General features: G+C 36.7%; 1 protein-coding gene across 6 annotated transcripts in view; it reads right to left on the bottom strand.

The window, feature by feature from the left end:
• TSPAN12 (tetraspanin 12) overlaps positions 1 to 23,718 on the bottom strand; it is a 65,781-nt gene that overhangs the window by 29,213 nt on the left and 12,850 nt on the right. For all 6 annotated transcript variants that reach the window (XM_057550397.1, XM_057550398.1, XM_057550399.1 and 3 more), the window contains 2 exons: positions 21,652 to 21,734; positions 20,053 to 20,188 (listed from right to left, as the gene is read on the bottom strand). In XM_057550397.1, the coding sequence (XP_057406380.1) occupies positions 20,053 to 20,188; positions 21,652 to 21,734 (219 nt within the window). The remainder of the gene's footprint in view (positions 1 to 20,052; positions 20,189 to 21,651; positions 21,735 to 23,718) is intronic.

Raw genomic sequence — 23,718 nt, 5'->3', positions numbered from 1 at the left:
TCTGATTTAAAAATATAAATTACTGTTATTAGTTTTAATATGCTTCCTTCATATAAAAAATAAAGAATATATAGCTATAAAATCTCTTAGACAAAAACATGCTTAAAAAGTATAATTTGCTACAAAAGATAAAGTAATATTCTTTTTTTTCATTTTTATAATCCTTTTATTATTTAATCTAAATGCGTAGTTACATGAACAAATGTATATTTTTCCAAGTATATTTTCAAAAAGTTTTCTGTGAACTACTTTCTTTTTTTTAACATCTTTATTGGAGTATAATTGCTTCACAGTGGTGTGTTAGTTCCTGCGTTATAGCAAAGTGAATATCCCTATCCCACCCCTCTAGGTGGTCACAAAGCACCGAGCTGATCCCATTTTACAAGCCCTTTTACTTTCAGCATATGTAGTACTCCTGGTCAGCTTGAGTCTACTCAGATCTCGTTTCCAAGTATTGCCTTACTTTGAAGATTTTAGCCTTAAAATAATTAGAAGAAATTTCATGAACACAGTACTCCAAGTCAGTTTTTCTCCAAATTCACCTTAATACTTGAGATGTCTAGACATGAACACTACTATATCTGCAACTTATGTTACAAAAAAGTACAAAATGTTCAATGACTATTTGCTAGATAAATGTTCTTATCTTTGTTAAGACCCTAGGAAAGAGTGAGACTCCAGAAAAAAAAGTTACACTATGGGATACTTTTGCTTTCTCAGATCTCCAACCTAAATTCTTTTCAAAGTTGACTTCTGATTACAATGAAAACCAAAACAGCCTGAAAAGGCAAGATGTCTCTAAACATGAAACATGGACATGGGTGAGAATTATGTGTGCTACTAGTGGAAAAAGGTAGGGCATACCCTGACTTTGCCTTGGGGATAACCATGCAGATTTCTGGATTGACTTTGAATCCTTTTAAATCCCATTTCAGTCACCTCTCTCACTTCTTGCCTGCTGGAGTTACTGACTGGCTTACAATGCCTGTGCTACACTGCAGAAAGGCCCCCGGCACAGGGTAAGTGCCCCAGTGTACACAATACATGCAATACCTGAGTGGCTCTCCAGGCTACTGGATGCAAACAACAGTATAATAACTACAAGCATGATGTCACCTTGACTTCCTAGAGTGAGCTTTACAATGGACTAGCAAAACCATAACTTAAGTATCTCCAGGAATGTATACGTAAAGCATGTATATCTAAAACAATTTCTCATTACAAACTCAAAACTGAGATTACCAATCATGGGAGAGAAGGGATAAGATCCATCTGAGTTGGACACTGTTTCAACTGGGGAAATGCATCTTTCAGATTTGATGGTCTTATTTGATACAAGTTCTGCCATATAAAACAATTCCTCTGTCTTTATTCCACTTATACTCGGGGCACAGATCTATTTGACCTTGATATTGAAAATACAAGTTTCATCAACATCAGAAAACTTTCTTGGAGCAAATTAAATCTAAAATGTAATTGAAATAAAATATTTTTTTACAGATGGTTCTGCAGCTTCCTGGTCAGCTGTCTTTGCTTCGTGGTCACTGTATTAGCCTCTTACATCCAGTCTAAGTCCAAGGAAAACTTTAATTGTCAAATCTATCCTTAATACGAGACACACAGATCAACTGCATTTACACCTACGTTTTCTTTTTCAGTGAGCTCTGAGTCCTAGTCATCCTCAAGTTCATCACTGCACAGAGAATCACTCAGTCACTAGTTTAAGAGCTGGATCTGAGTGAGGCATCTATAAAACTTGGTGTTAATCCACAGTTTAAATAAAACAAAGCCAACAGAGAATTAAGCAACAACTCCCGTTGAGCTTTGTTATGGTAGGTAGGGTACATACATATCACATTTCACTACAAAACCATCTGCTGTCTTCAGCATTATTGGAACATGTGTACATCTCTCCTAATGCTGTCAGTATGTGTCTGTCAAGTCCTTACTTGCCCAACACACGTGGTTGCTGAGATGGTCTGTACCAATCTAGTCTGCAGAGCAACTCACTCCTCTCCTCCATGAGTGCTGTCCTAGAACGGTGGAAAGAGCTCTGAATTTGGAGTCAGCAGACTGAAGCTCAAAGCCAGCTCTGAAACACACTCTGTGATCTCTGGAAAATCATTGAACTGCCCTGACTTCAGTTTGCTCATCTGTCTGATGAAGATAAAAATAAAGTCTTCTTCACTGTTATCATCAAGGCTGATTTGACACATGGGAAATTGTTTTGGAAAATTTAAAATTTTGAATTTGTAAAGCATTATACAAATGCAATTCTGAACTAGTTCGTGAAATACAATCCAATATGGACTTGTCCTTTCCTCCTGGATTTGACCTTCATTCGCTGCCGTGTGCCGCAGTTTCTTCTTCATCGTTTTCCAGTATCTCATCTCTTGTTCTTTACCATTTTACCCTTCTCCTTCCCCTTGTGTGTCAGGGTATCTCTGTCTCCTGTATATCAAGCTTCAGAGGCTTCAGCTTTTAAACCAGTTGGCTGCCTCACGCACAATTCACTGCGCTCACTAACCTGCCAGACCATTGGTTCTGACTGGCAGGGATCTTGTTCGTAAACATTACTTTATTCCCAGTGCCGAAGCAGGACCTGTCACACAGCAGGTATTTAATAAATGTCAGTGGAAATAATGATCAGCTTACCAACTGAAAAAACCAATTTCAGGTTTCCTTGAATTTCTCTGACTAATTTGAGCTCTGAGTTTCTTGTTAACATTTGACTTCCCTTGACTTTGCTTACACATTTCTGTTCTATGTTGCCTCTCTGTTTTACTATGTGTCTTTCTGGAGGATTATAGTATGATAGTTCAGTGTGCCTTTAAACATATAAGACAATTTACATAGTTAAAGAAAAGGAACAATATGCAGACTCTCCCCATCTTTCCTGAGCTACTATCAACTGAACATTTTAAATAAATAAAGCCTGAGAAAGTGTGTTTATACAAGGGACTTAGAATGCAATTATTTGCATTAACAAACTATTTTATTTGCTTTAAAAATTATTTGATACAGACTTTCTTAAAATAGCTAAGTTCTTCTACTGTAATTAAACTAAAATTTGTGTTCTATGAATAAGTTTTATCCCTAAACATATGTTCATGAAAAAACTGCATCAAGTAAGGCAAGCTGATAATAAGATATACCCTCAAAATGATGCAATTAATTAGTGATTTTTTTTCACCAAATCTCTCAAGCTGAGAATAATTACCTTTCAGTTCAAAAATGAGTGTCCTCACTGATTTAGATAACAGAAGATTAGATAAAACACTGTAGGTGAAATTTCTTTGTTGACTTTTTTCAACTATACAAATGGAAGAACATGAGCTTTGAAATAAAATAGACCTGGCGTCAGATTCTGGCTCCTTTACATACCAGTTGGATGACCTTGGGCAAACCACTAAGCCTCAATTTCCTCATCTGTCACATGAGAATGTTAAAATTACCTTGCAGTGTTGCACTAAGGATACAACCAGGTAGAGTGCTGTCCCACGGGAAGCATTACCTAAAGGGTAGCCGCTATTAACCATATCATAGTATCTATTAGAATATAAACTCCATGAGTACAAGAGATATTATGTTTTAAATACTTAACATACTGCCTGGCAAAGAACATGTACTCAGTGAATATTTCTTGAATGGATGCAACTATGACTGGAGGATGGCAGCAAGTAAAACTGTTCATTTCTTCCTAAAGACTGTTAGTGTCACTCACCCTAAAGAGTCATCTAAAGCCACAAGTTATTTGGTAAAATCTTTAGTAAAATCCCTGTCCAGTGAGAAAATAGCTGGTATTTTTCAAAAGATCTTTATTAGGAAACTAGGGCAGGAAGGGCGAGGAGGGTGGGAAACCAAATTCTTTTTTAAAAATACTGAAATCAATTCGTCTGTTATTTTAAATAAAGGTTGGCCACAGAACGGCAAGAATGGCATAGCTTAACTAGTCCCTTTGTCCCCTGGATGTATTTGAGGAGGAAGGTAAAGGCATGAAATCCCACCTTCCTATTTAACCCTTGGTGACTTGTAAGTCAATGCATCCTCCAGTAGAAATAAGGGGGATTCATTTCCCGTATTAAAGATTATTTCATCTCGTTATATGTGTACAGACAAAATAATAAAATCTCCAGGAGGTCTTTTCTGAAAGAAACGTTCATTTATAAAAACGAGCTGCTTCCCTGACACCTCCCCCACTCCCGAGGATTTCCCACTAAAGAAAGTAGATTAAACACACGCCCTTATCCCTTCTCCCTGTTGAAGCTTCACCAAAACAACAATAAAGGGATATTTTAAAAGACATAAACCCAGAGATAAAGGAAAAGGAAAAGAAGACAACAGCAAGTATATTTGGGAAGGTACAAAACAAACAGATGAGTAGCAAAGTTCTCAGCAGTCCCCCAAGAGCTGAATGCTTAATCAGTAGTGGAGAAAGTAGGGAACAAGTGATTCACATACAGAGCCCCTCCAAATGTGTAGGTGCTGGCAGCCCTGGATACTCGCGGAAGTGGATGAAAGTAGGGCTAAAAAGAGGATGATTTGTTGAAAACTTGTTTAGGAAGAAGTTAGAGCCCTCAGGTCCCCTCCCCTACACTATGTAGCTGGGTACTACCCACCCCTACCAGTAAAGAAGTTAGGGGGTTATTCTGTGGAAACAGTAAAACAGAGTCTCAGGACTGGGGACACTAGGTATAGTCGAGGATAAAGCAGAATACAGGAAACAGAATTGGAGTTCAAATTTAAACACCTTTTCCGCAAAGGTTCAAAACCAAAATAGCATTGGATTTCTCAATAAAATATTGGAAGCTAGAGGCAGCAGGAGGATGTCTTCAAAATTCTGAGGAAAAAAAATGATTTCCAACCTATAATTCTATAGCCATTAGAATTAACATGGATGGACCTGGAGATTATCTTACTAAGTGAAGTTAAGTCAGACAGAGAAAGACATATGTATGATATCACTCTTATGTGGAATCTAATTTTTTAAAAATGATACAAATGAACTTATTTAGAAAACCAAAACAGACTTGCAGATATCGAAAACAAGCTTATGGTTACCAAAGGGGAAACATGGGGGGAAGGGATAAATCAGGAGCTTGAGATTAACATACACTTATATACACTAATACGTATAAAATAGATAACTAATAAGAACCTGCTGTATAGAAAATAAATAAATAAAATAAAATTCAAAAATTCAAAAAAAGAAAAAAACATACACACACTACTTATATATAAGATAGATAACCAACAAGGACTTACTACTGTATAGCACAGGGAACTCTACTCAATATTCTGTGATAACATGTATGAGAAAAGAATCTGAAAAAGAATGAATATATGTATATGTAGAACTGACTCACTTTGCTGTACACCTGAAACTAACACAACATTGTAACTCAACTAGACCCCAATAAAATTAAAATTTAAAAAAAAAGGAATTAACCTGTAAGGGTATTTAAAGCCATTTTTAGGCATGCGGGCTTTTTAAAAAATGTATTTCCTATGTATGTTTTTCAGGAAACTACTGGAAGATATGCTACCTCAAATGAGAGACTAAACAGAGTAGGACAATGACTTGGATTCCAGGAAACAAGGGATCTAAAACAAAAGGGAGGCAAAGGAAATCTCAGAATGGTAGTAAAGGGCAGCAGCTTCAGCAGTCTAGACTGGAGTGGGTCTAGAACGTGCTGAGAGATTTCTTAAAAAAAAAAAAAGAAATCATCGATAGAATACCCCAAATATTTGAATATATGAAGAGAAAACGTACACCAGGGGAAGTTTAGAGTTGATTTAGGCAGAAAAACATAGAAAACAAGGAGAGTTATGAATTCCAAAAAAACAAACAAACCCAAAGTATTATTCCAGAAAGAAAAAAGTAAACCTGGTAATTTACCTGGCCCATCTGTGAATAACATTTACATAGTCATGAGCATGTAAACACTGTTCTAACCAAAATGATAATGTATCTGTGTGGAGCTGAGACAGGAAGTATGCATGGGGCGGAGCTGGGGGGGTGGTACGGCACTGAGGACAGGAAAAGATAGCAGTTCCTCATCTTGCACAGACGTCAATGGATAGGGCTTAAAACTAAAAGAATGAGAAGAGTTAGATAAATATGTGATTTAGAGATATGGAAGTAAATTCCAAGGGAATCTGCAGAAAACAAAAATTGAAAGCAGTTGCCTCTTTCTTCGCAGTGGAAACTGATAAAGGTGGAGGACTACTATTTTTCATAAGAAGTATTTTGGAATTAAATTTACATTTTGCGTATGAAGCACTCTGATAAAAGTAAAAATAAAATTAAAACAAACAGCAGCCCTGCCCCGAAGACTCGACAATCAAGAGAAAGACGCTGGTAGCTGGAGGATTTTATATGTTTTACACAGAAAAGGTTATTCAAAAAGGCTGAAAATTATAAGTAGCCCAATTACACTTCATGGTTATTGGGAGTAAAGGAGGCGGGTGGCAATTGGAAACTTATACTCAGGTGCTGTCATCCTTTTGCTAAATGTACCTTCACTAGCTGAAAATAGGGATGCCATAACAAAATACAAAAAGTTTATACTTAAATGTGATTTACAGACCCCTCCCCGCCCCCCGCGAGGTCTCTTTCACTAGACCCTATTTGGAAATTTGAATGTCTCCTGCAATATTGCTCATAAAACCACACATGCAGTCTGCTCAAATCAATGTGAGCTGGATTATTTTCCAACTTGGAGAATTCACTTCAGTCACAAAATTTTGAAGTTTAGAACTCTATGTTATGGGCAATTTCTTTCAAGAAGGGAGGCTTGGATTTAGTTTATTTGCTCAAGAAACACACGTTTGTATATATAATCAAGTATTGTGAGTATACAAAATTAAAAGTATATAAAAAGTATGTAAAAAATCAAGTATTCTTATAGGTATATATGTGTATGTGTAAATGTATGTATGTGCGTTTATTATGTCAAAGATATATATACATTGTATAATTTATTCTTCAAAACATATTACAAAAATATCATTAGCTGTATTTTTGAAAAGAGAAAATGGAGCTAGGTACATTGAGAGGCAACAGAACACTAAGTTTTTCAGAGCACAGTTCCTGGAGCCAAGCATCCTGGATTCAGATCCCAGCTCTACCACTTTGTAGTTGGGCAAATCACTTAACCTTTCTGTGTCTCCACGTCCTCATCTATAAAGTGGAGATAACAATCGTGGCAACCTTATAGTATAGTTGGGAGAATTTAATGAGCCAATACATGTAAAGCACATACAATAGTGGCTGGCACATAGTACATATTATATCACGGATGTTGGCAGTGGTGTTAGCAATACCTCACAATCCATCATCTATAGACCCCCCCACTACTGAACACAAATGCACACAAGTACATGTTCACATGGGTATTTACAAAACCTTTCTTGTCTTTGAATTAAAACACCTACAATCCCATCTTTGACCTTTTCAGGAAAAAAAAGGTCAAGATAAAAAAAAAAAAGACTACCAGTAATATCAAAATTTTAAGGATGGCAAAAAAATTCCTTTTTCCCTCCTCCAAATAATGCCTAATTAAAGGCACAAATGCTGCTTTAACTACTATATCAAATTCCTTGACACTTTATCTCAATAATTCCATCTCTTTTTATGTTTTGAGCTTACATTAAGTCAGTCAGATCAGCTTCTTTTAAAGTTAATAGCAAAATTAACTTTTGTTTTTATTCATATTTTACAACTTTTATAATGAAATATAATGTCATATAGCCAATGACTGCTTAACAGTTCATTAAATTGAACTTTCATAAAAACACTAATAAATGAAATTATTACTTATGTACTGTTAATAATTGATTTAATAAAATTTCAAAGAAAGTAATATTTGTTTTGTACAAAATATTTCAAATAATTTTCACTTTGGGGAAAATAGGTTTATTTTAAATTTTTCCTTTCTAGCTTCTATCAATCTAATGAAAAGAAGAAAGCAATCTGCCCTAACAAAGCCAATCAATTTATTGAGAATATTAAACTTTATAAGCAGTTGAGAAACATAGGAAAAGATACTCTCAATTACGAAGAGCTTTTTAATAGGAACTATGTTCTATTGATATAAAACTTATCCTCATGATATCCAGCTTTACGGATAGAGGACTCTGACATATATACCATCTAAAGGAAACAAAAAAATCCTATATCCAACCTACGATAAATAGACAAAACAGTTATTCTCCAAACTGTTTTCCTGTATAAATGCCAACTGGAAAAGAATTTTTACATTAAAACAAAATTGTAATGTCTTCCATGAAACACTTATATATATAAGTTTCTCTGTGAGAGCAAAGCAGATAATAAACCACATATCACAGTACCTCCTCAGAGAGAATATATTTCACTGGGTGAGAAGTAAAAAGTATAAACACTGTAAAAGTTATTTTAATCTGCTAGTCTCTTAATTCATAACTAAAAACTCAGATTGTTTTTTCATAAGTAACATTCAACATAATTTAAAACCACAAAAGTCAGATTTGCTTATCTTGGAACATTAACACAACCTGAGACTCACCTCTCCACAAATAAAAACTATTTCAAAATATAACATACTTTACTGGACATTTGAATATTTTAAAAACATGGTGCCTTTTGACTCCTACCTACATGCTACATAACCAACTCTTTTAATAAACAAAGAGTTTGATGAAAGGCCTGCATTCACTAAATGATAAATGATAAACTCCAGTCTCTACCCTGTCAAATGCTAAACTCTGCAAGCTTTCAGTGCTAAGTATGTCTGTGTCAGTTGTTTATTTTTCCTTTCCCAGTGATTGGAGGTTTAAAAATATTATATTACTTAAAGTTAGTAAATAAGAGAATTCCAGTGCCAAATATTTGTACAAGATAGTGGAACGGCTGACATTCTATTAAGAATCCACCGGGACTAAACTACTAACAGTCCAAGAGCACTTGTGCTTAGAACAGACACCCACACAAAGCCTCTGTTTTAGCCAAGTCTCAAAACGATGTCATAGCAGACACAGGCTTGGTACTTTCTGAAGGCCAATTATTCACCATGTTCTGTGTGTCTTTACAAAATTTTCCAAGAAAAGGCAGCATTAAATTTCCTTTCTTTTAAGAATTATAAATGAGATGAGTACAGTCTAATTTAGAAAAAGCTAGAACTATAAACCAGTTTTTGAAGAAACAAAGTCTTGTCATTCCTGAGCCCATGCAGGAAGGTGAGCTAAAGTAAGAAAGTATCGGTATGCTGTGGTCCTTTGTTCATGCTTACCTTTGAATAAATACATAGAAGAATCTTTGTAATAATGTATCTTAATTTACTCCCCTTTTCCATTTTTATTTACACTGGTAATTTGCTGAGCTAGTTTCTCTATCAAAGATGTTGGTGAAGTTCAGATTAATAAGCATTTGCTTCACACACTGTTCAAACTCTGAGACAGAGAAATGTATTATGCCAAAATCGGAGGGACTTAGCCAGGGGCTACGGGTTCTCAGGGTCAGTGATGTATATCGTGATAGGTAACACATTAAGGGTGAGGCAATAAAGCAACTGGACACGCTAGACAGGTCACCATGTATATAGCTTCTGTTGCTTTGTAAGCCAGGTCAGCTAAAGTCTGCATACTCGGCCCCATTGCAAAAGATTTACAGGGTGTTTCTGGTCTCGGAAGAGGTTGTCTCTATGTATTACTGGGCTATTCCTCAGAATGCAAGACAGGAGTCCCCATCACCAGAACCTCAGCAGGAAAGTACAGAGGAAGTATCCTAAGCAACACAGTCAAAGAACACCAGACTCAATTCTGATCCAACTCATGCCTCTCAGATGCAAACGTGGTCAGATACCTCACAAACACTAGAGGAGCGTGAGTTCATTACCACCAGTGTCTTTAGGACAACATCATTTACAAGACAACGGGTTAGGGAATTGGAAATTTTAAAGGATTTTATTAGGTAGAAAGGGAATTCATACTTCAATATCTGCAATAACTTTTGAATCATTCTATAACTATATTTGTGAAAGTATCTTCTAAATCACTTTCTTTTGTTTTACCTTTATTTTCAGACAAGATATACATTTTAACTTACCTTTGTACATTCTCCAGAAAAACTTCAAACCTATTTGTTAAAAGAGTATTAAAGGGAAATGTTTCCATTAAATTTTATAAATCCACGAATATAAATATTTATTATAAGTGAAGAGGTTTATTCTTTTTTTTCTTCTTGATAAATCTATTCAAGCAAAAGCACTTTCTTCCTGAACCAAAAATATGTATTTTCTTTTTTAAAATAATTAAGTAGAAGAACACAAGCCGATCCACAGTCATGCTTAATGTTCAGGGAAAGAAAACCATATGTGAATAATGATAAAATCACTAAATTGTCACCAAAGTTGCCCAAACATCAGTAATTCAGTCTAATTGGTAGAAGGAACAATTTGAATTAAATAGCATGAATTACAGATCAATTTTAAAGAAATGCATGTTTGTTACAACAAATATTTTAGCTATAAGAATATTGAAAAGTAGAGATCCTTAAAGACCTGCTTTTATAAACAGATTAATGATGATTTGAAAGAAGCATATCCATTATCTGTAGGTAAGTGCTTCTAACATGCTTAAAAAGTTTGTTCTCAAACAAGTTAAGCAGTTCTACAACAATCCTCTGCTACTAGTCAATTGTTTATGGAACTTTTTTTCCCCTGAGTCTGGGAAATTGTGGCAGCATTCCAAAGAGCTACTGTTCTAACCATTCCACAAGAGCCCTTGGCTGGCTGGTCTCCCTAAGGGCATCCCAGCCCCACACCCAGTTTCCTGGTGCCTACTTTAGCTTACTAACTATAATTTTGCTATTAAACCTGAATTAAACACATCCAGATTAATAAAATTTTGTTTACAATGTACATCTGGGAAAAAAAACTCTAAAGCATTAGCTAGACTGCCCCACCTGAAAACCTTTATTCCTTCATCAGTAAAGGCACATTGTTAGAATAAAATACGTCTTCCATTCTCTCTTCCATCATTAAAAAGGGTTCTCTAAATGTGAAGCCCCCTTAGCCCAGAGTGGCAGGACCAGGTAGCTATCTTCTCCCAGGTAAATGAGAAAAAGGCCCAGAAGAAAGCAAGAACAGACGCTGCTTCCTGGGTTATGTAGCAAAAGAGCATATCACATCACTCTGCAGGTCCCAAAACTTCACACTGCAGAGTATGTGCACAAGATATATTCAAGACAGCTCCATAATTTGGCCCTAGGTCACACAGCCAAGTCTCAGCCCTGCAAGCCTGGCACACACCTATCCAATGACCTACACATGCCCTTTGCCAAGCACTCCATGAGCTTCTGAGTCTTATCACAACTGCTCCCTCCACTAGCCTTTCCTCAAAGTCCCTTGCTTCCCCTGCAAAGGCCCTTCTCCCACCTCTGTCCATTCACCAGCCACCCAAATTCTGCCCTCCCCCTCAGATCTCAGTTCAAATGATTCCTCATGTCCCTTTATTAAATGCTCTGGGTAGAACAAGGCTATCTATTGTTCCTTCCAGTTCTTTTAAAGTACTTTAATAACACAAAAGAGAACTTTTAGAATTAAAATATTTTAATCACAAAAGGCAAACTTCTCCAAGTCTTGTTAAAAGTTATCAGTCCGTGTCTTCAACTCGGCTGTGTAAACCCTGCACAGAACCTGAAAATTTATAATATTTTAAATGCTTGTTTCCTAGAAGAGGCAATGAAAAGATTCATATTTTTACTTAACTAGCAACAATTCTTACACTGGCACGTATCATCTAATAAAATTCCAACTTTCTTAAAGATGTTTCTAAAATGTCTTCATAGTTGTAACCATATTGTGGAAACTTGTAGTTTCCAAATTTTAAAGTTTTAAAACTAAAATAATGGTAATCTAAAGAAAGTTCAGGGATAATCACTTATTTCTGAATAATTCAAATGTAGTGCTTAAGAGGAATACTAAGTGATACAACTACAGTGTTTATACATTTTAAATAAAATTTAGTGTTTTTGTCATGTGAGCTGAGAAGATTCATCTTAACCAAAAAAAAAAAGTCCATTCTATGAATAAAGGGAGAAATATATGGATCACAATTCTGAAAAAGTAGGTTTTTTTAATTTATGAAATTTCATGAAAAAAACCTTTAATTCATAAGCTATTATTTAGTCATCAAATTCATCAGATATTGCATATTAAGTAAATATTCAACATCATTTTTCTATACAGGTTTTCTGAAAGCTACTTTCCTCATTATAGCTTAAATGACTTAATCCTCTCGTCTTTTACATGTGTCATTTGCTTGTCTATTGATTTAACTCTGTTTCCTGAGTCATCTAGACACCGATATGATTTTGAATGAATAGCTACTGTTTTACCTTGGCCAAAGGAAGTCAATAGACGCTGGACCCAGATGTGAAAGCAAAAACTCTACACAATTGCTGAATTAACCTCAAGGTAGCATTTGCTGAACCTGTAACCAGCATCCACAGCAGAATCACCCTTTCAGAGCACGTGCTGCCAGAGAAATATCTGTCACTGAACTCTGCACAGACTAGGTATATTCACCAAATCAGTGGGTATAGATTTATACGGCTTATATTTAACCAAAGCTATCGCAAATGTATATAATAAGAAACAATATATAACAAAGCTTAAAATGCTTACCAGGACAGAGTATACCTAAATTATACCAAAGTCAGAAATACAAAACCTTGAGCCATTCATACTTCAAACCCTAAAGTAAGCAAAAAGTCCAAAGAACACTCAAGATCCTGTCATAAAGACCCACCACTAAGGGCATGAATATCATGACATTTCCTTTCAGAGACATCTGCTTATGTGCTTTTCCGGGGTATAATTAGAGACAGTCAAACCAACATCACTTAAGAAACAGAAAGGTTAATGGAGCTCTGTCCTGGGCTTTGTGTGCATACAAAACCGAGACGTGCAAGCTGAACCTCCAGATGCAGAAACGCCTACATCATCTTCAGTTTCCTCTGCTTGTAATTTTTGTGAGTTTAACAACTAAATTTTAAAGCTATAGCTCTAAAAGAATTCTAGTTAACATGTCAAAATAAAACGCATATATTGAAGGGATATGTTTCTATTAGATGAAAAACGCATAAATATTGAATAATACCCCGTTTCCTCATGTCAAGTAATACAAACATTATTATCATGTGCAAAAATTCTATCTCAGCAAAGTCTGCTGAATTCAGCTGCCTTCCACTCAGTCCCCAAAGTCTTAGTCCAGACCCTGTGCATGGCTTCCAAAGACTAGGGTATAACCACTAACCAGCCTTCCCAATGCCTCCAGCCCTTAATGTTATCATTTCATTAAACGCTGGAAACACCCATTGACTCTGTATAGTCCAAGGGATAACATCAGACTCTCCTACAAAGACCTTCATGGTTGGCCTACTTCATGCGCTTTTCACTGGCATGATAGCTACATGGAACTTCTAAGTTTTGCCTAAACTTGCCATGTTCTTTCACTCTTCTGTATCTTTGCACATACTCTTCATGTGGCTTCCCTCCTCCACCAGAAAACTCTTACACATTTTCAACATCCAGCTCAAATAAAGACTCTCCTGCAAAACCTACCGGAAATCTCCAACCGCTCCTTGTTCTGGGTTCCCACACTAATTTATTTATAACCTTAATATTGTATCGTGCTGTGATATTTTCTTTGCAGTCTCCCATTTCATCTTTGTATCTCATGTCTATCACAGACTGAGTACTCAGTATATGTTTACAGAGGGAAAAAGGAAAGAGAGGGGAAGGAAAGAGGGCAGAAAGGGAAAGAGAAGTTGTTTGATTCTTGGACAGGATAAGGGAGAACGATGGTCGAATTTTTAGAGTTCCTTCCTTAATAAGGACATTAAAAGACTATATTTTTAAAAGTTGAATGACTACTGAATACCTTGGATTACAGATGAAGCATATTTAAGTTTTACAGAAATAGTGCCAGTAATTAATTAAATGTATTCCAGTCATTGGGTGGTGGAATGAAACACGTATAGACTTGGAGCATAAATTGAATCTGAATGCTAATGAAAGCAGCTAGCAGGTGTGTATCTTCAGGCGTCCTACTTCCCCTCAGGTGTAAAATAAGTCTAACCATATAAAGTTGCTGTAAGTATTTTCTGAGAAAACAGAGTGAAACTCTGGGCAGATGAACATGCAATCAATGATATGATGGACTTTGATTTAGAAATAAAGGTGCTAGGCTAGCAACCAAAACTATAAATAGCAAATAATAAAGATATTTAACTTAATAATTTAATTTTAACTTAATGGGTTATAAGGAGCTGTATAATTATTAAATGTATAACTACTTAAAAGAAGGACTTAAACAGAGTCAGTAGAAAATTAACTACTATTTAAAGATATTCCCATTTTGCATTATGATTTTAAACAACAGAAAACTGAGGATGGTTAATTTCTCCATGGCCATTAAAAACGTACTTGATTTCTCTTAAGAGAATCAGTTCAAATCTGGTTCAACCACTGGATATTTTAAGAAAGCTTTAAAAGTGCTTCCACACAATCACTAGCTATGTGCAAATTCTCTGGGATAATAAAAGTGAAAAAAAAAAAAAACCTTCCCTTTTAAATACAAGGTACTGATCTTAAACATGTAAGGCGCAGGCAACTTAATTTCTGACCAGTGCCTGACAAGTTGTGGTTTGCTGGCAGCTGAGCATATATTAGCATCACACTCTGACAAATGACGATCTCCTGACGGTGACATTCAGCTGTTGTCGATATTGTAAACATGTCTGTTCAATCTGTTTACATTCCCCCTGAGCTGGCACTGCTTTCCTAATGCCTCTGTTAATAGCAAGGTAGAATTGCAATAACAAATGAATTTCATTTAGTCTACAGCTAAAAGCCTTGGGAAGTACCCATCTAAAGCTTGAAACCAATTTCCATTTAGCTTCAATTTCTCTTGTAAAGAGGAAAGGAATTTCTGTTACCGAAATTACTTTGAAAGTCATGGCACATTCAAGCTTATCTTCCTATTCATTTTGGCTTGTTTTCCCAATATAATTAGAATTTAATTACTTGTAATATCCTCCTATATGTATATAAAAGTTTCTGTTCTGTGACAGTTTCATATTTATTAAGAATAAATCTGGTTAGAGTAGGGTTGCCAAATTCAGCAAATAAAAATACAAGATGCTCATTTAAATCTGAGTTTCAGATAAAAAATAGTGTTTTAGTAGATGTATATCCTAAATATTGCATGGGACATACTTATACGAAAATATTATTTGTCGTCTATCTGAAAGCCAAGTTTAATTGGATGTCCTGTAGTTTATTTAGGAAACTTAAATTAGGGTGTTTTAACAATCTGCATCTATAATTCAATAAAAGGGTCAACTTCATGACCAAGATTCACCAGAAATGTTTTCCTACAGGTGGTCTCTTAGCCTGCAGTTGTTTTTCTGGAAGGGTGAGCGTGGGAAGGCAGGTCAGTTATAAAGATCTGTTTTGAGCCTCTCTCACTTTTTCTTGATCAGTCTGATGAATAATGGCATTTTGACTTTTGCTTAAACAGCACCACAGCCCAGTTGCCAGACCTTTTCTTAGTAATCATTCAAGAGTTGTGGCAGCTCTCAGAGATACTGGTGGTCTTTAAAAAAAAAAAAAAAAAAAAAGCTTTCTTCTCTAATCTGGTTTACAGGTCTTAAAAGGGAAGCGCGATTTTGAGTACAAGGAAATGGACCAGTTGGATTGAATGCATTGGGCTTATTTAAACATTTACATCCAAAATTAAGGAACCTCCTAATTAAAAAAAAAAAAAAAATTAGGATAAAAAGCTAAAGGACACAAAGGAAGAAATCATGTGAGTTGCATTGCAAATATTTGCCGAAGACCTAACATCCTGTCGTAGCCTGCCTTAGTGCTCACCCCTTTAACAGGCCACTGTTGTCGAAACCCATGTAAGAGCCAGGCTCCTCCCTTAAAATCTCACCCTCTTCACTGCCTTCCAGACACCATCCTCCCTATCTGATGTGCTGGCCACTTCTACTCACACTGTTCTAATCTCCTGTCTATTACTCGATTTCATAAAAAGTTATTAAAGCAATAGGCAAGATGAATGGTTCATATTATCAAGTTGTTTGTAGTCTGGCAGTTTGGGCTGGTTATAAAAAAAAAGGGAAATTTATAACAGGAGAAATGCACTGGACTTCAAAAGTTGAGACATGTCTGTTGGAGACATCGGCAAAGGCCCAATGAGAATGGGCTTGGCAGTCAGAAACAGAGGTCTGAATCAAAGCTTTACCTGCTAGTGCTGAGTGACCTTGGACATATTACTGAACCTCTCTGAACCTCATTTGCAATCATCTATCTTAGATGATTGCTGTTGAGTTTAAAATGAAAGATCATAGGAAAAATGTTTTATACAATGTGAGATACCTAATCCTTAAGATATACTAAGTATTAATAATTAAATAATACTAAGATACTTAAGCATTTAAGAAAAGGCAGCAATTACAGAGTAAAACAGTGAAGTTGTTGCAAACATGTTGTTCGAACTAGACTGTGATGATCTGAATCCCATATACTCCGTTTACTAGCTACGCAAACAGGCAAATCACTGAGCCGATCTGTGCTTCATTTCCTCATCTATATTATGGGAATAATAATAGTATCTATCTCGAAATTGATTAATTAATGTAAAGCCCTTCATATACAAATTTCATTTAAACCTCTACGAGTCTGAAAGCATTACAGTTTGTAAACACATGAGAAATGTTAACTACTTTGATTATCATCATCATCTTTGTCATTATTACAATTTCAGGAGGTAGTATTTCAGGCAAATTGTAATGGGCTGGTAGTACTGAAACAAAAGCATTAAGAAGAAATTCCCAGCTAAGGGACAGCAGGAATAAGAGCAGGAAAGAACAGTCAGAAAATGAAGTAGGTAAGAAAGCTAAAAATGGTAGATGAAGGTTTGATTGCAGAAGAGCTTGATGCAAGATTGAAGTGTCTCTAAACACTTCATTACCCAACCAGCAGTCTTTCAAGGTTTCTGTTTCAAGGAACAGAGGAGTGATGTGATCACTGTTGCATTGTATTAACCGGCCGCACTGGTTTGGGGTAAATTAGGAGACAACAGAGGCAGGAAGTTTAGTTAGGGGGCTCTGCACTGTTTCAGCAAGAAGTCAGGAGAGGGACCTCCCTGGTGGCGCAGTGGTTAAGAATCCGCCTGCCAGTGCCGGGGGCATGGGTTCAATCCCAGGTCCAGGAAGATCCCACATGCCGCAGAGCAACTAAGCCCCTGCGTAACAACTACTGAGCCTGCGCTCTAGAGCCCGCGAGCCATAACTGCTGAAGCCCGCGCGCCTAGAGCCCGTGCTCCGCAACAAGAGAAGCCACTGTGATGAGAACCTTGCGCACTGCAGTGAAGAGTAGCCCCCGCTCACGGCAACTAGAGAAAGCCTGTGCGCAGCAACGAAGACTCAACGTAGCCAAAAATTTAAAAATAAATAAAATAAATTAAGGAAAAAAAAAAAAAAGTCAGGAGAGACTGAACCTGGGCATTCCAAATAAGAAACGAAGGGATGGGATCCCAAGATTGTAGAACTAGAACCTACAGGATTTGACAACTGTTTAGAGAAGGAGGCTATGGAAAGAAAGGCAGAGAAAAAACTGCCTGAGAAGCAGATCAGATGCAGATCAGTTACGAGCAACAGGTAATTGGGAGCTGAGACCACAGATCATTCTTCAAGCAAAGGAAAGGCTGTGCTGGGTTTAGACAGAGTTAACATCTAGGAACTTACTAAGAGGAGACAGGCAGCCCGATGGGAATGGGGAACAAACTGCCACAGACAGTCAACGGGAAGGAACAACCAAGAGCTGATGGCAGCCAGGGACACATGGAACAGCGATTCACCAAAAGCTGCTTTGGAAAAGAGTACATCCACCAAAAGGGGCGGGGATGGGATAAAGCAGTATCAATCTATGCCAGTCGTCCTCCTAGAGGAGAGGCTGACCCCTTGGGACTGAGCTTGGAGCTCTTCTCTAGCCTCAGTACTCAGAGTAAATCTCATTAGAGGTCTTGTCAGACAGTAGTGAAATTGTCTGTCTATCCACTGTGTATACACTGGTCTGATGGCAAAGGCTAATAGTGCCTATATTCTCCATAAATGTTTGAAGAATGAATGAATGAACAAGTTTCTGGCCCTTAGAACCTCAGTCCTCCATGTCACCTTTGCATCATAAGGTTCTTTCCAACATCACAAACTAGCTCCCATGCACAAGTCTCTATGACTCATCCTGCCCCAAGGAGAGCCCAATTTACCTCGTTATTTGTCAAATTGTTTTACTTGCATTCAAGCAATCTAATGGAATGTGTAAATGGTTTTCAAAATATGTTCCTAAAAGTCTTTGAAGTTCCATGAAATACACTATCCTACCCCACCCCACCTCCACAGTCCAGGGACCATCCAGAATCATACCAGTTGGGAGGAGGAAGAAGAACAGCAGCTATATTTAAATTGGTTGTATACATAGGACATCATTGTAAGATTGTGGTTTTAAAAAAGGATTCTGAGATTTTTTTTTTGAGTTTCAATACCATATCCATCCTTTAAACTGTAAGTTTCATATAAAGTAAGTCCTTTAGTTTGTTTAACTTATAGTCCAAATTTCTTGAATTACAACATAAGGTTCCAAACCCTTCCACCTCCTCTCCCCTGAGAGAAGAAAATTAACGACATATTATAAATAAAGTACAGTCAAAAGCATTGTATACCAAAGTGAACAGAAGTAAGGCAATGGGCATGTCCCCTTTCTCTGAGAGTGGTTTATTTTCTGCAGCATTTTCTGTTTTCCAATCATGGACCTGAAGAGTTATCCTCTATGAAGCCAAGTAATACATTAACACAGGTTGCTCCTGTGAAATGCAAAGCTTTAGCTCAGCTTCACACTAAGAGTCTGTGTTAATGGGCTTGGGACGGAAGCTAGTCAAGCCCTGGTGTGCAGGAGCTGGCTCCTGAGAGCCAATCTGTGCTCATCTCTCCCCAGCTCTGCATTCAGTAATAGCAAGTTGGTAGCCTGAAATCGACCATGCTGGGAATATTTACATCGCAGAAATCTTCAAATGCTACAAAACAGGGCTTTTTTTCTGCTCAGATATCCTGCTTATCAGCACACCATAAAAAAACCGTTTTTTTAAGTTCCCTACAAGAAATGAGTGCACAGATACCATTGAGAACTACTGCAAAGAAAGGAATATACTCAATGAATTACTTTTTAGGAATCTGATATGTCTGCAATTACATGTTAGCAGCCTCAAGCCCCTGGTGACACTAACATATAATATTTTATACACTCAGTGAGCTTCAAAAATCTATATGTAAACTGTATTTTTAATTGACTCAAGTTTTTAATGTTAAAAGAGGGTTTGCTAATTTTTGAATTAAACGCATAATCATAGATTTTGGAATCATAGAGTTTGAGTGCTGAAGGGAATTTAAGAAGTAATTTAGTCCAACTGTTCCAGAATTTTTAAAAAACAAAACACTAAAACTATAGAAACTGAGACTCATATCCACTAACCTAGGTAAAGGCAGTGCCGGGATTATGATGTCTGTTTGCTACCTCACCACCTGAATTTCCACATGGGTTTAAGTGGTGGGTTTGCTTAAAACAAGAAAAGAGAGAAAGAAACAGAGTTCCATTATGACGTCTCAGTTCTAGTCCCGAGGGGCCTGTTGGAGTGGTAATAAGGTCCATGACACTAGAAAAAATTTGTACTTTCAAATGAAAATGTCAACACATGGCCTGAGTGAAATAATTAAATACTGTACATATTTCCGCACCTCATCTTCTGAGTACAGCAAATACTTGTACTGAAATCGTCTCTCATGGAAAGAACACTTCCCTTCTCACAGGATGTTGAACAATGACCACAGATTAGGAAACTGCTATCACAGTTCCCTAAGCCTGTAATCTTGTGCACTGATGAACCAATAATACATTACTGGTTGGTCTTTTTAACCACAATAAAGAGAAGATATAAACACCGTACCCATGCAAGAAGTAAGAGATTTCTTTTTACTGTTCCACAGTATCCTAACATCCCCACGATGATCAGGAAACAGCAAACAGCAATCATGACCGGATGAACCACAGGAAAATAAGTCAAGATGACAGCCTCCTCTACCCTGAAAGAAGAACGATAATGTCATATTATAAATAAAATATAACCAAAATGCACCCAAGACATAGTACAAGACACAACTGACTTGTGTTAATAATCCTTTAAATCATCACACCTCAAAGCTGATGACTGGATTTCTATCTTCAGAATCACTGAACAATCACCAATTTTCTTGCTTGTTTTATTTTTTTTGTCTTGTTTGGTTTAGTTTTTTATACAAGTGGTAGCCTTCCTACCTCAGCTCATTTAAAATATAAGATAGGGGTCGTCAGTAAAAAGTCGATCTAATATTAGCTCTGAAGCCTTAACCTGAGGAAACCACATGAGACTTTTCACTATTTCTTTTTTTGTTTATAAATTTATTTATTTATTTATTTATTTATCTATCTATCTATTTATTTATTTATTTATTTATATTTGGCTGCATTGGGTCTTTGTTGTTGCGCACAGGCTTTCTCTAGTTGCGGCGAGCAGGGACTACTCTTCGTTGCGGTGCGCGGGCTTCTCATTTTGGTGGCTTCTCTTGTTGCAGAGCACGGGCTCTAGGCATGCGGGCTTCAGTAGTTGCGGCGCACAGGCTTAGTTGCTCTGTGGCATGTGGGATCTTCCTGCACCAGGGCTCGAACCCGTGCCCCTGCCCTGGCAGGCGGATTCTTAACCCCCGCGCCACCAGGGAAACCCTTTTCACCATTTCTTAAAGGAGAAGACTCTCCCTACTCTTCTCTGGTCTGGGACTCCATATGCAGTGCGCACTTTCTCCCCAACAAATGACCTTTCCCAAAGATGTGAAACACTGCTATGGAAGGGAAATTGGTCTGAATTAAAAGGAAGGGAGGAAGATGCCTTCTGCTAAGACTATGAAAAAATTATTAACTAGAGCCATAACAGTAAGAGTAATAATTAAGATAACAAAACACGACCGTTACAAAGTGCTTACTAAGCTCCATCGTGTTAAGGACTTTATAGAAATGTATCTCAGTTAATCCTTAGGAAAATTCAGAGTGGTATATAATACAATCCCCATTCAGAGATGAAGAAACTGAGGCTCAGAGAAGTTAAGTAATTTGCCCCTTGAGATGTTAGTGGGTCAATCCTTGAAACTGGGTAAGAAAATGACATTTGGGGTTTGGTTTTCATTAGCTCAGGAATATGAAGGCAAGAAGAAGTTGGCGATCATTTTCTTAAGGAAAAGTAGCTGTGTCGTCCTTTATACACAAATATGACACGGCTGGCACTCTGTCAGAAGGACAGGCGAGCGGTATTACCATAACCAGAAGTGTCCCCTAGAACCAGTGGCACACCTTAATGAGAATGCTGGAAAGTGCAAGTGTTGCCATGGGCAGGAAAAACTTTCCAAACGATCGTGGATGAGCACTACCATCTAAACAGCCTAGGGCAGAGTTACTTAGAAACTAGTGTCTGAGGAAACCCTGATGAAAGAAATCAATCATTAATTATAAAGCCTACCTTGTTTCTGCAGTTAAAGTCAGAACATTATTTAGGTAGTCCCTCATCCAAGCGGAAACTGCCAACACGCTGATGGACATCAACTGGGGGGAAAAAAATACAAACTGGTGACGAAGGATTTATGCACCATGCTCTGCAGGACTCACAATAAAAAATTAAGGATTGTATTTACATAATCATTATGTTTTTTCCTAATTACCATTTACCACCTGTTGACACTTACTATTACTATAAATATCTGCCATTCTGTTTTGTAATCATGTCATAGCTACTAAATAGAATGTCACTAAATAGTATACAGATAGCGGAACTATTAGATACAGTAGTTCAGGACAGGAATTGTACAGAACAACCAAATTATCCAATGTACAACATGAGCCTAAAACACGTCATATGTAAAAGCAAGGGAGCAATCAAATACTACTGATGCTGTCCAAAACGTCACAGGAGCTAACTTCAAAGGACTTCCATTGGCTAAAGTTAAACAATTTGAGCATGAAAATAATAGTCATAATAATAATAATAAATACAACAGTTTAAAACATCCAATATGCTAAAATCTATGAATTCACAATAATAGTTAAACAAAACTCATTAACCAGCTTTGGAGGATGCTGGATATTCAATTCATTATTCAGAAAACTGATAAGAATCCAATATTTATCCAATCTTTCTTATATGAACTAAAGAAAAGAACCAAAGACTTAATGAAAGTTTTTAATGGAAGAATGTCTGCTAATAAGTACAGAAAGCATGACAGAATGTCACTATTTGCTAATCTTTTCTGAAATAATGGCTCTCGAGGCAAAGATACTCAACGACTGCCAAAATTATCAAGTCAGTGGCTCTCAGTCCTGTCTGTACATCAGAATCAACCAGGACTCTTAAAAAAATTACTGAGCCCAGATCCACCCTGAACCAATTTTTGGAAGTGGGGTCTGGGCATCAAAAGTGGGTAAAGGCTCCACAGATATTCTAATGAGTAGTAAGGGCTGAGAACTACCGCATTAAGTGAAAGGCTGATGGGGACTTTTAGAATGGAGAGATCAGGTTGACGTAAAACACCAGATGCCCTGATCAATCTTAGTATCATAAAAAGAGGCAACCGGATATAATAATGTCCCCAATATGATGCAATCAGAAGTACTCAGAGATACCTTTGAGGTTAATTTAACCAAAAAGTCAAACCTGAATCTAATCAAGCCTCCAGCTCTATCAGTTTATAGGAAATACAGGGAACAGATTTGAACTTGTTAAATGTCACCATCAGGATGCAATCAACAAAATCAAGAATATAGGAAATTTTACAGAACAAATGATCTGGTTTCTTCAATTTAAAAAGCTGGCAGGTGGAACAAAAAGAAGGAAGGAGAAACTGTTATAAATTAAAAGAGATTTAAGAGATTGTCCAAGGCAATGTCAGGACCTTGGTTTGGATCCTGATTTAAATGAACCAACCACAAAGAGCCATTTATGAGAAGACTGGCGATATTGGATATTTGAAAATATTTGAAAATATTTACAATAGCCAGGTCATGGAAGTAGCCTAAATGCCCATTGACAGACAAATGGATAAAGACAATGTGGTACATATATACAATGGAATATTACTCAGCCATAAAAAGGAACAAAGTTGGGTCATTTGTAGAGAAGTGGATGGACCTAGAGACTGTCATACAGAGTGAAGTAAGTCAGAAAGAGGAAAACAAATATCGTATATTAATGCATATACGTGGAATCTAGAAAAATGGTACAGATGAACCGGTCTTCAAGGCAGAAATAGAGACACAGATGTTGAGAAGAAACATATGGACACCAAGGGGGAAAGCGGTGGGGAGGGGGTGGTAGAATGAATTGGGAGATTGGGATTGACATATATACACTAATATGTATAAAATAGATAACTAATAAGAACTTTCTGTATAAAAAAAATAAATAAAATAAAAAATATTGACATCATAAAATAAATTATTGTTTATTATTTTAGATATGACAACAGTATTACTTTTTTTAAAGAATCCTTACCTTTTACAGATACATGCTGAATGGCTTAATAAACAATCACGA

The sequence above is a fragment of the Balaenoptera acutorostrata genome, chromosome 7, assembly GCF_949987535.1.
Source record: "Balaenoptera acutorostrata chromosome 7, mBalAcu1.1, whole genome shotgun sequence".
NCBI lineage: Eukaryota > Metazoa > Chordata > Mammalia > Artiodactyla > Balaenopteridae > Balaenoptera > Balaenoptera acutorostrata.
This window is presented reverse-complemented; position numbering and strand designations above follow the sequence as displayed.